The sequence below is a fragment of the Anoplopoma fimbria genome, chromosome 23 (genome assembly GCF_027596085.1).
Source record: "Anoplopoma fimbria isolate UVic2021 breed Golden Eagle Sablefish chromosome 23, Afim_UVic_2022, whole genome shotgun sequence".
Taxonomy (NCBI): Eukaryota; Metazoa; Chordata; class Actinopteri; order Perciformes; family Anoplopomatidae; genus Anoplopoma; species Anoplopoma fimbria.
In genome coordinates this window covers 119191-136044 of record NC_072471.1, presented here as the reverse complement: position 1 = coordinate 136044, position 16854 = coordinate 119191, and the positions used below count along the sequence as shown (strand labels likewise).

General features: G+C 40.0%; 1 protein-coding gene across 1 annotated transcript; it reads left to right on the top strand.

The window, feature by feature from the left end:
- The first annotated feature begins 2837 nt into the window (after window positions 1–2837).
- Window positions 2838–7625, top strand: drd4-rs (dopamine receptor D4 related sequence). Its single transcript, XM_054624870.1, has 4 exons — window positions 2838–3077; window positions 3805–3917; window positions 5032–5678; window positions 7423–7625. Exons 1-4 carry the CDS (start codon window positions 2838–2840, stop codon window positions 7623–7625), a joined length of 1203 nt encoding a protein of 400 aa, XP_054480845.1.
- Window positions 7626–16854: the final 9229 nt, after the last annotated feature.

Genomic DNA, 16854 nt, shown 5'->3' with positions numbered 1-16854 from the left:
TTTTATAGATTGTATAATCTGTGATTCTAAAATGGAAAATTAAACTTAACCATAAAACGAGAGAAAACGTCATTTGAAGAATCTTTGAGGACGATTTCTCGTCTAAACTGTGAGTTTGGATCTTTCATGTTTTCTACTGTTTTTATTCCTAAGAGTATACTTCAAGTGCACAACATACATCTGTGGCATATTTCTACCATTCTTCTACGTATTTATACATTTCATTTGTTTAATTTGACTATTTGTTTCTTTCTTTGTTGACTGTGAAAGCTATGTTGAGTGAGTTTGAACCGGTTTGTCTTCTGTTTTATATAAATTATCAAATCTGATCAGATATGATACTCATTATATTTCTAAAGTTGGATCAGATGTTGTTATGCATTATCTTTTGTCTTTATTACAATCGTGGTTCCTCCTCTCTTCATATATGATAGTAATAATAATTAAAGCTTAAAGCAGTGATGATGGTCTGTGGTACTGTTGGGACGCCGGTCGACGCGTCCATGAACTTCAGTGACCATCAAACACTGCAGATAGGAGTTAGACGTTATCTGTGTGGCGCTGGATATGACATATGTCAAGTTGTGTACCACTTCCTGTGTCAACTACGTGGCGCTAGAGTTCAAGCACTCAACATGCATTTTGTTGCTTTAGAGGGAAGGACAGAGGATGTTGCATGTGCACAGATTGTAAAGCCCTCTGAGGCAAATTTGTAATTTGTGATTCTGGGCTATACAAAATAAACTGAATTGAATTGAATTGAATTGAATTATATCAAAGGTAAACAAATGATGTTGTCGAACGAGGCATACTTCCTGTTACCAATAGGAGGCGCTGTGATTATCAGTCAATGTTCAGATGTACGTCTTCATGCCTCAAATCTTATCAAGCATGAGATTGGACACATACACACAAGCACAAACAGACAAACCCAAAACCCTGGACAGACTTTCAAAAGCCAAAACCTTTTGGATGTTGGAAAGGAGTAGAACACGTTGGTATGATCGACAGGTGAAAGAGTATGATCTGTGATATAGATCCCTAAACAGTGAAAGCCCATGGAAGCCAAGTAGAAAGTTGGGTACTGCCTGGAATTCTTCAGCTACCTCATTCAACAGGAAATATTTGCTCTTTTAACCCAAAAATCAACCAAACATATTCAGGATTACCATCTATGCAACTAACTGGATCTGTAACATAAAGCAGTAGGTCATCTGTGTATAGACAGACCTGGTGTTCGGTCCCCCACCTACAAATCTTTGTAAAAAGGGATGAAGTGCGAAAGCAATCAACAAAGGTAAGATTCACCCCTAGTGAGTCCCTCTTAGCCTTAAGTGGAAGTACTTGGAATGCTGGGAATTGGTAGAACTTACGTCCCAAAAGTCCCAAACGTCCCAAACATCACAAATGTAACCAACTTTACAATTGCAACCAACGCCGCAAACGTCACAAACGTCAACAACGTCAACAACATCAACAACATCAACAACGTCAACAACATCAACAATGTCACAAACGTCACAAATGTCAACAACGTCAACAATGTCAACAACATCAACAACGTCAACAACATCAACAACGTCAACAACGTCACAAACGTCACAAACGTCACAAACGTCAACAATGTCAACAACGTCACAAACGTCAACAACGTCAACAACGTCAACAACGTCACAAACGTCACAAACGTCAACAACGTCAACAACGTCACAAACGTCAACAACGTCAACAACGTCACAAACGTCAACAACGTCAACAACGTCAACAACGTCACAAACGTCAACAACGTCAACAACGTCAACAACATCAACAACGTCAACAACGTCAACAATGTCACAAACGTCACAAACGTCACCTTGTCTCTGGGGCGTCATGGTAACGGTGAAGTTGTTTATGTAGGTGGTGTATCTTGTCTCTGTGCTGGTCCTTGTCTCAGGGTGTCATGGTAACAGTGAAGTTGTTTTTGTAGTTGGTGTATCTTGTCTCTGTGCTGGTCCTCGTATCTGGGCGTCATGGTAACGGTGAAGCTGTCTGAGAGCAGCATCACAGGATAAGAGCAGCTCTGTGATCTGATTCATTTTGTGAGAGAAGACACTTCACCAAACAATGCCTCTGACATCTAATACAACCTGCTCTACTTCCTCTCATAACAGCCAAAACAAGAGCAGGAAGCTCAGCAAGGATCAATCTGTTTGATATTAAAATTCAGACAAGCAACCAAACATGTTTAAAATATTAGAAATCATTATGTGTGAACCAACATTGGTTTGACCTGAAGGTCAGCTCCAATAATTCAGATTGGGTCATTTCTTATCAGAAACTCTGCAGCTGCTGAAACAGTATGAAGCTGTGATATATGATGGATCATCCTCACAACAAATAACCCTCTCTCTATCCTGCTGTTATTTTGTTAAGTCTTACTTTGTAGTATGTTCCATCACAGATCAGGGGTCTCTTTGGGTCTATTTTCAGTGGATGATTAATCCACGTTTGGTGCACTAGTGGGTATCTGGGCAGCAGGATGGGTGTGGTACTGAGCCAAAATAAACTACATTTCCCTGTTTGTCATTTACAGTCAGCAGAAGAAAACAACAACCATTCAATGTCACAGTGATGAGTGAAGAGAAAACCAGTAAGAAATAAACTCAGCCTGCTGTCACACTGCTGAGACCCCAGGGTACAGATTCTGAGCCTGGGACGGGTACCAACATGGTGAGACACAGACACAACCCGATCCAAATCTATGCAACACAGCAAACGCCCTGACTGAACTATCTTGTGTCCAGATGTTAAACGAAGCCCAGCAGCTGTGTTCAGCTGTGTTTGGGGCCTCCATCATGGACAATGTGACACCTGGAATCCCTCAAGGTGATACGCATCTGAAAGACTACAACTATCTGGCCCTCGTCCTCGGTGTCCCCCTAATCCTGGTCATCATCGTGGGGAATGTCCTGGTGTGTCTGAGCGTGCTCACTGAGCGCTCCCTGAAAACTGCTACCAATTACTTCATCATCAGCCTGGCGGTCGCCGACCTGCTGCTGGCAGTGCTGGTGCTGCCGCTCTACGTCTACTCTGAGGTCAGTGTTAATGAGTACCAGTATGACTTCAACCTACAATGTGAGGACATGTTAGAAGGTCTACTCTGAGGTCAGTGTTAATGAGTACCAGTATGACTTCAACCTACAATGTGAGGACATGTTAGAAGGTCTACTCTGAGGTCAGTGTTTATGGGGACCAGTCTGACTTAAACTTACAATGTTATCACATGTTAGAAGGTGAGGAGGGCTGCACGGTGGTGTAGTGGTTAGCACTGTCACCTCACAGCAAGAGGGGCCGGGGTTCAGTTCCCGGGCTGGACAACCTTCTGTGTGGAGTTTGCATGTTCTCCCCGTGTCAGCGTGGGTTCTCTCCGGGTTCTCCGGCTTCCTCCCACAGTCCAAAGACATGCAGCTTAGGTGCATTTAAGACTCTAAATTGCCCGTAGGTGTGGATGTGAGTGAGAATGGTTGTCTGTCTCTATATGTCTGCCCTGCGACAGACTGGAGACCTGTCCAGGTGAACCCCGTCCAGGTGAACCTGTCCAGGTGAACCTGTCCAGGTGAACCCTGTCCAGGTGAACCCTGCCTTCGCCCATTGACAGCTGAGATCGGCTCCAGCACCCTGAGACCCTTAACTGGATAAGCAGGTTACGGAAAATGAATGAATGAATGAATGAAGAAGGTGAGGATGTGTACAGGGTGGACACTTTTGTTAATTGAGGACGATTCCTCGTTTCGTTCATTCGTTGTGTCTGTTTGTGTTTAGTTTCTGGGGGGTATCTGGACGTTGAGCACCTTTATTTGTGACGCTCTGATGACGATGGACGTGATGCTGTGCACTGCCTCCATCCTCAACCTGTGTGCCATCAGTGTGGACAGGTGAGTCTGGATCTAATCTAATTATAGAATACACTTTGAGTCGCTTCAGATTCATATGTTACATCTAGAGAAGATGATCTGAGATCTCTTGAGTAAGAAGTCCGTCTCTTTACATTATGACGACTTCCATCACAGAGGAGACAATAAGGAGACTCAAGTAGCAGCAGTGCTAATTACCTTTACCTCTTTTTAAGTTATTATTATTATTGTAGTTCTGATGGATTAGTATTACCTAGAATTGAATTAATCTTAATGAGAAAAGAAATGGCTTATCCTGAGTGTCTGAATGTTCTTCATGAGGCAGAGAAAAGACACAAACCACAACATTCGTTCTCAAGTGTCCTCTTTGAGGGAATTAGGAGAACTTGCTGCTTTCACCAATTTGCTCTTAGTCCTGAATATTATTATATTATATTATTATTATGGAGTGTTGCGGACCTGAAGGAGTCATTAGTCTGCTGTTAAGGAATAAGGTTTTGACAATTAATTCTTTAATAACCATACTTATGTTATTATGTTTACTTTATCCTCTATAACACTACATCAATTACAGGTTTTCCAAATGGAATCATGTCTTCCTTATTTCAGTGACAGGTGACATGTCCTCACCAGCACTTGTTATTTTGAACCATTCTGCTGCTGACGCTGTTTAAAAATGATAAACTTTCCTTTATCGATCTCCGACTTCAATATTGGACACGTGAGGATGAGACAAAGTTAGGATAAGATGGGGACTGTGAAGGTTTGTCGTGTTGGTCAAACTTTCAGCTTCATGCAGCCAGATGATGACTTAGGAGTTTAGATTCACACTGGAAACATCAAAAGAGAAGAAGTCATATTGGAACTACAGCATCATCGAACTGTTGGACATCTTTGATTTCTATTTGATTTACAGTGTAAATATGAAGTGCTGTTTATTAAATATGTTCCTTATTCTTAGTCTGGAGAATTTTAGAGAACAAACCAATGACAGATCAGAGACAAAAGCCTTCATCCAATCATGTGTCTGATGACAGAACTGTCAATCATCTATAGTACTGCTTGAACTTTGTTCAGTTCAAGGACTTTAAAACCAAACATCCTGCTGGACTCACCTGTCCGTGTCGTGTTTCAGGTACATAGCGGTGGTGGTCCCTCTGAAGTACAACAGGAACCAGTTCAGTGTCCGTCAGCTGGCCCTCATCACTGCTACGTGGGTGCTGTCTCTGGGCGTGGCCAGTCCGGTGATCTTTGGTCTGAACCGGGTTCCGGGTCGAGACCCGAGCGTGTGCAAACTGGAGGACGACCGGTTCGTGGTGTACTCGTCCATCTGCTCTTTCTTCGTGCCTTGTCCCGTGATGCTCTTCTTGTATTATTGGATGTTTCGAGGCCTGCGGCGATGGAGCAATCGGCAGCGCTCAGCCGGGCGAGCCGGTCGTCGAGCCCTCTCTTTACATCTCGGCTTGGCTCTTCGGCGGGCGAAGAGTCAAGAGAAGCCCGCGTTCGCCGAGCCGGCTGGACTCAGCCCAACCTCTCCATCCACCGTCTCCATGACGACACCCTCTGCGACCCCAGTGTCAGAGGAGCGGCAGGAGGGAGCGAGGGTCACCGTGGAGAGCGACCCGATGACGACGCAGATCGAACCAGACGGCGAGCCCACACAGAGGATCAACAATGGCCCGATGAAGACCAACGCTGCAAAGAGACGAAGAAGAAATAGCAAGAGCATCCGAGTCAGCGGCAGAGAACGAAAAGCCATGAAGGTCCTTCCTGTGGTCGTTGGTGAGTATCCGTCATTCCTGCTTCTTCTTCTTCTTCTTCTTCTTCTTCTTCTTCTTCTTCTTCTTCTTCTTCTTCTTCTTCTTCTTCTTCTTCTTCTCCGCCTGTCAGGCGGCAGTCAGGCAGGCAGGCAGACAGACAGACAGACAGACAGACAGACAGGCAGACAGACAGACAGACAGGCAGACAGGCAGTTCCTGATACAGTGGGTGTCACAAAGTGAAAACAGAACCAGCACCTCAGCTGGTTACAAATAAAACACAACATGATATAACATTTTTTTAAAAAAGAGCACAAGAATCTCTGACATCATAAGTGTTATTTTCTTAAATTGACTTCATGTTTTTGAACCCTGAGGCAGTGTCACAGTGTGAATGTCTTTGTCTCTTCACATATTAAATATTGAACTCTGCGGTCTTCATCAGTCTGTAAAGGTGATGCTTCGGCAGGAACTGGAGATGTTTTGCATCTCATGTGTGAGATGGAGCCAAATAACACAAACTGTTTTTCATGTTTTACAGTAACAGAGCGAAGCTGTGATCCTCGCAGTAAAAATAGAAACGGCTTCTACCGATCTCCGTGGAAACTGTCTCAGGAGCAGCTTCACGCCACATTTACACACAACGCTCACACAAAGTGAAAACGGCCTGCATGAAGACTGTTAATCGTTTTCCTGTTGATGGTCATAAAACACGTTTAACTATAGTCTCTAACTCTGATCACCTGGGGTTCAGGAAAGAGAGTGTCTCGATTAAAGTTCACCACAGAAATGTTTTCAGAATATGTAAAAAAGATGTGAAAAATACTAAAAATACCATTTAAGATAGGATTGTGTTTGTTTTTGAGGGTGAACAGGTCAATGATGTCAGCAGCTAAAGGCAGATATTAACCACTGCTGAATAAGCTGTTTTAAAATACAAACACGGCGTACGGTTCAGACTATTTCTAACCGTGGAGGCTCCACGTTTGATTGTTCTTTTTCTGAGTGAAGTCACTGTGAAAAACACTCATCCATCAAACACAAAGCTTTAAGACAGTTTCAACCTGTTCACGTGCCACTGATTTAACTAAAGGGGAACTTTCTTTAAAAAGCAGCTGTTTGCCGCTCACACTGCGTATCGTGAATATTATGTAAATGTGGTGCTCAGGTAACAAATTCATACTGAGCAGTTAATCTGAACTCACCATGTAAACACACTCAAAGCCCTGACATAACTCTCTGTATGTACTTTGAACCCTCACCTCTACAAACCCCCAGATATCAGCAGGGACATTAAAGAGTATTTCATTCATATTTCATCATATTTCATTGTTTTTTATTGTGACTGCTTTATAGATTATTGTAGATGCTGTTTTGACATGGTTCCCTGGATGACAGTTTATGTCCTCAAGGTGTTTCATGGTCCTCTGATTGGACAGCTCATCCAGAATCTGTGTTTATTCATGGGACTGTTTTATGTTTGTTCATAAATGATGAACAAGTGAAAGATCAATTCAACCGAAATCTACAAGAACAATATTATTACTCCACAACGACTTGTAATATTCTTTGTTATACAGATGATAGAGTCTTGTATTTATAGGGATCTTCTCTTATTTCTGATGAACCTCAAACTTGTGCCGAGTGTTAAGAAGTCGTCTTAAATAAGAAATCCTCAGTGACCAGACGAAGAATAAAGTTCCAGCTGTTACGGAGGAATAAATATGACTAGCTGTCCCTCTAATAGTGTGTCCTCTGTGTCTCCAGGTGTTTTTCTGGCCTGTTGGACACCTTTCTTCGTTGTACATGTCACCAAGGTATTGTGCCAGTCATGTGACATCAGCCCCACCCTCATTTCCGTGGTAACGTGGCTCGGCTACGTCAACAGCGCCGTCAACCCAATCATCTACACCGCCTTCAACGCCGAGTTCAGGAACGTCTTTCACAAGCTGCTCTGCTGTCGGACATAAAACTCAAACTGTCCTCAAGCTCTCCTCCTGTTCACACCATTTTCCATATATATATTTGTTTTTTTAAATATATATGATCAAGACCTGCAAACAAATCTTATTAGACTTTATGAAATATGTAACATCATACATTAAAAAACAGTTTATTGTATCGATGGAGTTCGATCAACAACAGGAGAAACGCGTTCAGCCTACTTCAAGTGATCGGACCACAATGCTTCTTGGTGGTCGTTTACATTAACTTCTTTACAGCCGTCCGCTTGTGATCCGATCGCACAAGACGCATTTTTATTTTAAACAGAGTCAGTCAGGATTTCCTTACTTGGTCTCCAGAGCCAAATGTTTTTTGATTAATGTTTTCTACATTTCATCCTGGAACTTGTCGCCAACAGGAAGAAGGTTTCTGACCAAAGCCTTAGTTTAGATCTCAGCTGGACTAAAACACTACTTTGATATCTGAGTATTTTCATGTTTTTGTGGTTTTTAAAAGTGCAGGTTTTATAGATCAGTGTTGACTGACTTTAGTAGTTTTTACAACAGTTTGAAGGAATATTTTAGTGACTTTAGTGACTCTGAGTTTGTGTTGATGACAAACAGAAATATTGTGGTGAAGTGGATAAAAGAGGATAATCTTGTTTGTACTATTTTGATCTGTGAAGTTCAGTTGAAAGTGATGAAATGTAGCCGAAACAACAAAAGAAAAATAATAAACAGATTTAAGAAATGAATAATTGTTAAAAGTAAAAAAAAGTGAAAGCAGTAGACATTCAGTTTAAAATCAGATACAGCGACTGGATGTAGTTAAGAGGTAAATGGTATATTGTATGTTTTACTGTATTACTTTTACTGGTAACTTTGAGGATTAAAGTTCGATATTCGGTATGCAGCCATGTCTATTAACAATTACGTTCAAATGCCAATAAATGATTGTAGCAAATTTAGAAATTAAATTTTGAATTAACTTAAAATCTTTCGGCGTGTTTGCCAGGAAAAAAAAGATCTCCACAATATTCTTAATATAGAAAGTTATTAGTACTCTTTCCAATACTAGTTACCTTATTAATACCTAAAAACATACAAAGATGTGTTTCCATCCACCTGGTGTTTTCAATGGTCTGGAGCATTCAGGAGCATTCAGGAGATTTTAGGAGATTTATGGAGATTCCAAGAACATTCTGTACACATGCGACATCCTCTGTCCTTCCCTCACATCGGCACAGGAAAAACTCCCCTAAAAACCCCTTTAACAGGGAGAAAAAAGGAAGAAACCTCTGGGAGAACGACAGAGGAGGGATCCTTCTCCCAGGATGGACAGAAGTCAATAGATGTCATGTGTACAGAATGAGCAGCTTAACAGTTCTTAGATACAACACATTCAATGTATATGACATAAATGATTCATATAATAAGACTACTTATAATAACAGCAGCAATTATTATAGTAGAATTATAGCCATGAAAATAGGGATAGTAATGTGATTAATAATAATAATGGAAGTAGCAGTGGGTGTCAGTCGGCTCACAGCAGGAGGCACGACTACGGTCCAGGTACCACAACGATTCATGGAAACCTGCAGAGCGAGAAAGCAAAAGGGCTTCAGGGTGGAAGTAAAGCTAAAATGCTTAATGGTACAGGTAATAGTAATAGTAATGTGACTAGTAATAATAATGGTGGTAGCAGTCGGTGTCAGCAGGGCCGTAGCAGGATGCACGTCCACGGTCCAGGTACAGCCACGATTTATAGAAGCCTGCGAAGCATTCGGGAGCCTTCAGGAGATTTTAGGAGCTTTCAGGAGATTCCAGAAGCATTCAGGAGCATTCAGGAGATTTTAGGAGCATTCAGGAGATTTTAGGAGCATTCAGGAGATTTAAGGAGACTCCAGAAGATTCCAGGAGCATTCAGGAGCATTTAGGAGCATTCAGGAGATTTTAGGAGATTCCAGGAGCATTCAGGAGCATTTAGGAGCATTCAGGAGATTTTAGGAGATTCCAGGAGCATTCAGGAGCATTTAGGAGCATTCAGGAGATTTCAATTTCCAAAATAAAGAAGGTTGAAGCGTTAATACCATTTTCTCTAAAGTCAGTTAAAATTTGCGCTACATTTGGTTGGAAACATGGTTGCTGTCACCTGAAGTTCTGCAGGGAACTTCAGGTGACAGCTGTTTGTTGTTTCAGTCTATGACCTGTCTGTATGTGGGCGGAGCTTCTGTTCACCTGACAGGTGAGTGACTTACTTACTCACCTGCAGAGAGTGGAGTCAGTCACCTTAGATTTTTTTCTCATTCTGAGGAAACATGAGCATCTCCATCACTGAGAACATCCCCCCTTCTTTGTGCATCCCATCATAAACAGCCACAAGAGAAGCTTAAAAAAGGAAACATAGCAACAAAGCTGGTTACAAAACAACAGTGAATCTGGGAGGACATGGAATGACAAATCCTCCTCATTGTGTTAATGAAATATTAATAAAAATGGTCCTAACTAACTAACTAACTAACTAACTAACTAACTAACTAACTAACTAACTAACTAACTAACTAACTGACACACCAACTGTCACTAACTAACTAACTAACTAACTAACTAACTAACTGACACACTAACTGACACACTAACTACTAACCAACTAACCAACTAACCAACTAACCAACTAATCCACTAACCAACTGACACACTAACTAACATGCTGACTGACTGACTGACTAACTAACTAACTAACTAACTAACTAACTAACTAACTAACTAGCACTTTAACTAACTGACACACTAACTAACTGTAACACTATCTAACTGACACACTATCTAACTAATACACTAACTAACTGACACACTATCTAACTAATACACTAACTAACTGACACACTATCTAACTTACACACTAACTAACTGACTAATTGACTAACTAACTAACTAACTAACTAACTAACTGACAGTTAGTTTTACAGTTAGTAAGTGTGTCAGTTAGTTAGTTAGTTAGTTAGTTAGTTAACTAACACAATAAATGCAAACACAATATCAATATAGTTAGTTAGTTAACTAACTAACTATATTGATATTGTGTTTGCATTAACAAACACAATATCTAACTACCTAACTAACTAACTAACTGACTAACTAACTAACTAACTAACTAACTAACTAACTAACTAACTAACTAACTAACTAACTAACTAACTAACTAACTAACTAACTGACACACTAACTGACTGACTAACTAACTAACTAACTAACTAACTAACTGACACACTAACTAACTAACTAACATCCATTTCAAGGAAAACTCCTTCAAAATAAGAGAGTGACACAAACAACTCCTTCAAAATAAGAGACAGTCAGATGTACTTTGTGTTTGGATTTTCTAAACGTGTGTTTAACTTTGCTGCATTAAAATAAAGTAAAAACAAAAAGAATTCGGTTTCAAAGAGTTTCAGATTAAACAGAAGGAGAACGTGGAGGGTGGAGACCGTTAAAGGGTTCCTGAGGATCAAACTGTGTGACTGTGTCTTTAATCACTGACACACCGAGACGATCAATGAGACCAGAGATCAGATCAGAGTGAGACCTCTGTCGCTACGAGGATCCCTGACTGGAACCAGGTCTAAAACACTGGTTTAAAATGCATTCATTATTATTATCATTATTATTATTATTATTATTATTATTATTATTATTATTATTATTATTATTATTATTATTATTATTATTATTATTATTATTATTATTATTATTGTTGTTGTTGTTGTTATTATTATTGTTATTGTGATTAATGATTATTGTTATTATCGTTATTAATTATAATAATAATTAATATTATTATAGTTCATGATTATGATTATTATTGTTATTATGAATGATTATTATTAAAATGATTATTATTATATTATTAATGATTATTATTATTATTAATAATGATTATTATTATTGAAGAAGCATTACATCAGGATAAATGAAGTTTTATAGAGCAGTAACATACCTCATCATAACCTCCTAATAACACAGATTTATGAAGCATTAAATCAGGATGAATGAAGCTTTATAGAGCAGCAACATACCTCATCATAACCTCCTAATAACACAGATTTATGAAGCATTAAATCAGGATGAATGAAGCTTTATAGAGCAGCAACATACCTCATCATAACCTCCTAATAACACAGATTTATGAAGCATTAAATCAGGATGAATGAAGCTTTATAGAGCAGCAACATACCTCATCATAACCTCCTAATAACACAGATTTATGAAGCATTACATCAGGATGAATGAAGCTTTATAGAGCAGCAACATACCTCATCATAACCTCCTAATAACACAGATTTATGAAGCATTACATCAGGATAAATTAAGTGGTTTTTTTTTTTGGTTTTTTTTATTGGTTTAGTAAAATCACAGCGTCATCAGCATAAAGCTGAATCTCTACATCAGAGCACACAGAGGGCAAGTCATTTATATAAAGACTGAAAAGAAGTGGACCTAGTATTGACCCTTGTGGGACACCAGTTAGTGTATCCAGCGCAGAAGATTTTTGATTGCTGACATTCACACACTGGATTCTGTTCATTAAATATGATTCTGACCACTTGAGGGCGTTATTGGAGAAATTGAATGAGGAGAGTTTGGAAATGAGTACGTTGTGATTTACTGTGTCAAAAGCTTTTCTAAGGTCTAAGAATACAGCCCCAACAGTACCTCCCTTGTCCATCATAGACTTAATCTTTTCAATTAAGAGGCAGTTGGCAGTGTCTGTAGAATGATTGGCTCTAAAACCAAATTGCATGGGATGCAGTGAAAAGGGGCTGTTGTTTAAATGGGAAATGAGTTGTTCTGCTACCCACTTCTCTGCGACCTTGGACACCATGGGCAAGATGCTGATTGGCCTGTAATTACAAATAGCCTGAGAATCGCCTGACTTAAAAATAGGTGATACAACGGCTGTCTTCCAAACCTTTGGGAATACCCCTTGTGAGATTGACAGATTGATGATCTGTGTAATGGGGGGTGCCAATACATCTTTAAGATGTTTGAGCATGGCTGAGTCCATACCATAAACATCTTTTGTTGTGGAGGGTTTGAGGGAATTTACGAGCATTTGAACTTTACTGTCTGTGATGCAATTGATGTTAAAAACGGGCAAAGTAATATTAATTGGTATGAGATTCACACAAGTGTGAGGGAAACATTGTGTAATCTCAGCGACAGAATCAATAAAGTATTCATTGAATACTTTAGCCAAATCTGCTGGATCTTGCAACAGGTTACCATTGTCTTTTAGTTCTAATTGCCTGCTGCGCCTTCGATTATCCGACCCCATGAGCTTCTGGATCTGGGTCCAAATTAATTTTGTATTGCCTTTCGCCTCATTAATGATACTTATAAAGAAATTTGCTTTGGCTTTCCTCATCTCTTTAGTGGACTTATTCCGTAAAGTAACAAATATGCGTTTGTCATTCACCCGATTTGACATTAACGACCTTTTGAGCGCAAGATCCCTATCCTTCATTAATTTCAGTACTTCAGAATTCAACCATGGTAGCAACCTCTTTTGATTTTTTTTGCCTTTGACTTTTTTTGTGAAATGATGTACTATGCTCTCAATTTCATTTGTGAATATACTACAATCTTCTTCCACATTTAGCCCTGGCATTAAGTTAGTCCAATTAGTTTGATGTACAGCACTTTTAAAATTATCTAGCTCATTTTTAGGGATCCTGAATTGCTCAAACCGTGTACCACCACTTTGGAACCGTTTCTTTGTGAGTTTTCTAGATATTAGGGTAAGATTGTGGTCCGAGAGTCCAGTAATGAAGTTAAATGACTTAATTACTCTTTCAGGTCTGTTACAAAAGATAAGGTCAATCTGGGTTTTCGAAGAAGTTGTTATTCTGGTAGGCCCTTTAACCAATTGCGTTAGATCAAAATGGTCTGTAGTTTGTTTGAGGGCCTTCCTATTTTTCTTATCTTTCTGGTCTGAGGAGGAAACAGATCGAGTGAATAAATACAGAAACATGTGAATGAGAATGAAACAGGTCTGATGAGATCTTCTTCACATTAATAAACTAAATATTTACATCCAGTTTGATTATCAGGATGGACTCTTTTAATGACGTCATCTTCTTCAACTCCTCCTGATCACATGACATAGATCAATGAACCACTCTGTATTGATCTATTGTGTGCACGCCCTCTCTCTGAGGGGAGCCTCAGAGAGTATAGTACTGAGTAGTGTTAGCATTAGTATTAGTATTAGTACCTCCTGCAGCATGTTGGCCTACGTGCTCATTAAGCTCTTTAAGTCCTCAGCTAATCTCCACAGCAACGCAGAGACAAAACGTCTCTGTTCTCTCTGAGGGGAACTCTGAGCTAAAGATAGAAACATATTCATATCTATATATATAGATATGAATATGTTTATATATATATTTAAACATGAGGCGATGACAACATGAGAGCAGGACACACCCACTGAGAGGTCAGTCTGTTCATTATTATTATTATTAATGTTATTATTAATATGTATATATATGTAAACATGAGAGCAGGAGACACCCACTGAGAGGTCAGTCTGTTCATTATTATTATTATTAATGTTATTATTAATATGTATATATATGTAAACATGAGAGCAGGAGACACTGACTTGAGGGGTGACTGTATACACATGTTTATATACATATATATATATATATATATATATATGTGTATATATACACATACACATTTCCTGTGTATTATTTTAAATTGTTCAGTCTTTGAACCAACTGATATTATTGGTTATTATTATTATAGTTTACATAAACACAGGAAGAAAAGATTATTCGATTATCACATAGAAATATGAAGACATTTATTTTTTTATAAACATTTTTAAGCATACTTTCTTAAATTTGTGAACATTATATGTGATCTAAAGGGTTAAAAAGACACTTTTCATTTAAACTCGTCTGTTGAGATGAATTCTGTCTATTAATAATCCAGAGGAAAGAGCACTGCACTATTTTAATCTGTAGGAAAGTTTGTGATATGAATCTGATACTTCCGATATGTTTCTCAGGTGAAGGATGATGACGGCTAAACACATTATTATGGACTTATTAGGTTTATGATATAAGCAAAAACAAAAACTAAATGATCGGAACTATTTCAATTTAAAAGCAAAAATTGTAGGTATTGTTGTTATTATTATTATTGTTCTTATTGTTGTTCTTATTGTCGTTGTTGTTATTATTATTTTTTTGTTATTATTATTATTGGTGTTGTTATTATTATTATTGTTGTTATTGTTATTATTATTTTGTAGTTATTATTATTACTGTTGTTATTGTTGTTATTTTTGTAGTTGTTATTATTATTATTGTTATTATTGTTGTTATTATAGGGGACACTGGGCTCCGTATAAATGAGGTTTTATTTCCCTACCATCGTGGAAGCAGACGTTGTGACCTTGAATAGAGGTCAAATCTTAAACTTTGAACGAGTCTTAACCTCAGTTTTGTCTTTAGTAATCTTTAACGTGTTTCCTATTTTATCATTAAATGTCTTCCCGTCCAGTTTTCAGGGGTTTAATCAGCTGAGCTCGTTTCCTTGACTTTATCAGAATAATTAACTCATATTCAGTTTGTTCACGTCTTCATGAACAAACGATGATTCATTATTTGTTTGGGTGCGATCTGCTCTGAGGTCGGTTCTCTTCGACCTCTACGTGTTTCTGCTGCAGGACAACTGACGAGTTATCTTCCATGAATTCATTCTTTGGTTTAGAAAAGTTTTGTACTGAGACAGAAATCTGAGAAATAGAAATCTGGTTGTTTGCCGATGACGAAACAACAAAGAGGACTTTTTGGTTCTACGTACCGTTCTGCGTACCGCTCTGCTTACCGCTCTGCTTACCGCTCTATGTACCGCTCTGCTTACCGCTCTACGTACCGCTCTGCTTACCGCTCTGCTTACTGCTCTACGTACCGCTCTGCGTACCGCTCTACGTACCGCTCTGCGTACCGCTCTGCTTACCGCTCTGCTTACCGCTCTGCTTACCGCTCTGCTTACCGCTCTACGTACCGCTCTGCGTACCGCTCTGCGTACCGCTCTGCGTACCGCTCTACGTACCGCTCTGCGTACCGCTCTGCTTACCGCTCTACGTACCGCTTACCGCTCACGTACCGCTCTGCTTACCACGGCCGCTACGTACCGCCGCTACCGCTCTACCGCTCTGCGTACCGCTCTGCTTACCGCTCTGCTTACCGCTCTACGTACCGCTCTGCGTACCGCTCTGCGTACCGCTCTGCTTACCGCTCTGCTTACCGCTCTGCTTACCGCTCTGCGTACCGCTCTACGTACCGCTCTACGTACCGCTCTGCGTACCGCTCTGCTTACCGCTCTACGTACCGCTCTGCGTACCGCTCTATGTACCGCTCTGCTTACCGCTCTACGTACCGCTCTACGTACCGCTCTACGTACCGCTCTGCTTACCGCTCTACGTACCGCTCTGCTTACCGCTCTACGTACCGCTCTGCTTACCGCTCTACGTACCGCTCTGCTTACCGCTCTACGTACCGCTCTGCTTACCGCTCTATGCTTACCGCTCTATGTACCGCTCTGCTTACCGCTCTGCTTACCGCTCTGCTTACCGCTCTATGTACCGCTCTGCTTACCGCTCTGCTTACCGCTTTACGTACCATTCTGTGAAGATTTATCTGCTAAAGCAAAATAAAACAAATATTTCAAAATAAACTACCTCAGTTACAGTAGCATTGTGTGTTAGGAGTCCAGCTGTAGACTGATGATGTCATCACTGATGATGTCATCGCTGGTCTCTTCCTGCGGTGTTTTCACAATAAACAATAATAAAAAAGCAAAACCCTGCTGGAAGCTGTAACATCGAGTTAAAGTGATGTTCATTTACTCTGCAGGAGGAAAAGGAGAAAGAGGAAGGAGGAGGAGGAGGAGGAAAAGTAGGAAAAGGAAGGAGGAGGAAGAAGAGGAAGAGGAGGAGGGGGAGGAGGAAGAAGCGGAAGAGGAGGAGGAAGAAGAGGAAGAGGAGGAGGAGAAAGAGGAGGAGGAAAAGGAGGAAGAGGAGGAGGAGAAAGAGGAGGAGGAAGGAGGAGGAGGAAGAGGAGAAAGAAGAGGAAGAGGATGAAGATGCTGAGACCCTGCAGGCTGCTGCTCTGTCAGTTGGCTCTCAGGTTATCGTGTCACGTTGTTTCAGGTGAGAACACAGACGAGTTTAAGTTAC

Bases quoted from the DNA above. Each gene is read 5' to 3' on its own strand.
- drd4-rs (XM_054624870.1), top strand. From the start codon at position 2,838: ATGGACAATGTGACACCTGGAATCCCTCAAGGTGATACGCATCTGAAA. The intron at 3,078-3,804 runs GTCAGTGTTAAT...GTTTGTGTTTAG, and splicing joins CGCTCTACGTCTACTCTGAG to TTTCTGGGGGGTATCTGGAC. The intron at 5,679-7,422 runs GTGAGTATCCGT...CTGTGTCTCCAG, and splicing joins GGTCCTTCCTGTGGTCGTTG to GTGTTTTTCTGGCCTGTTGG.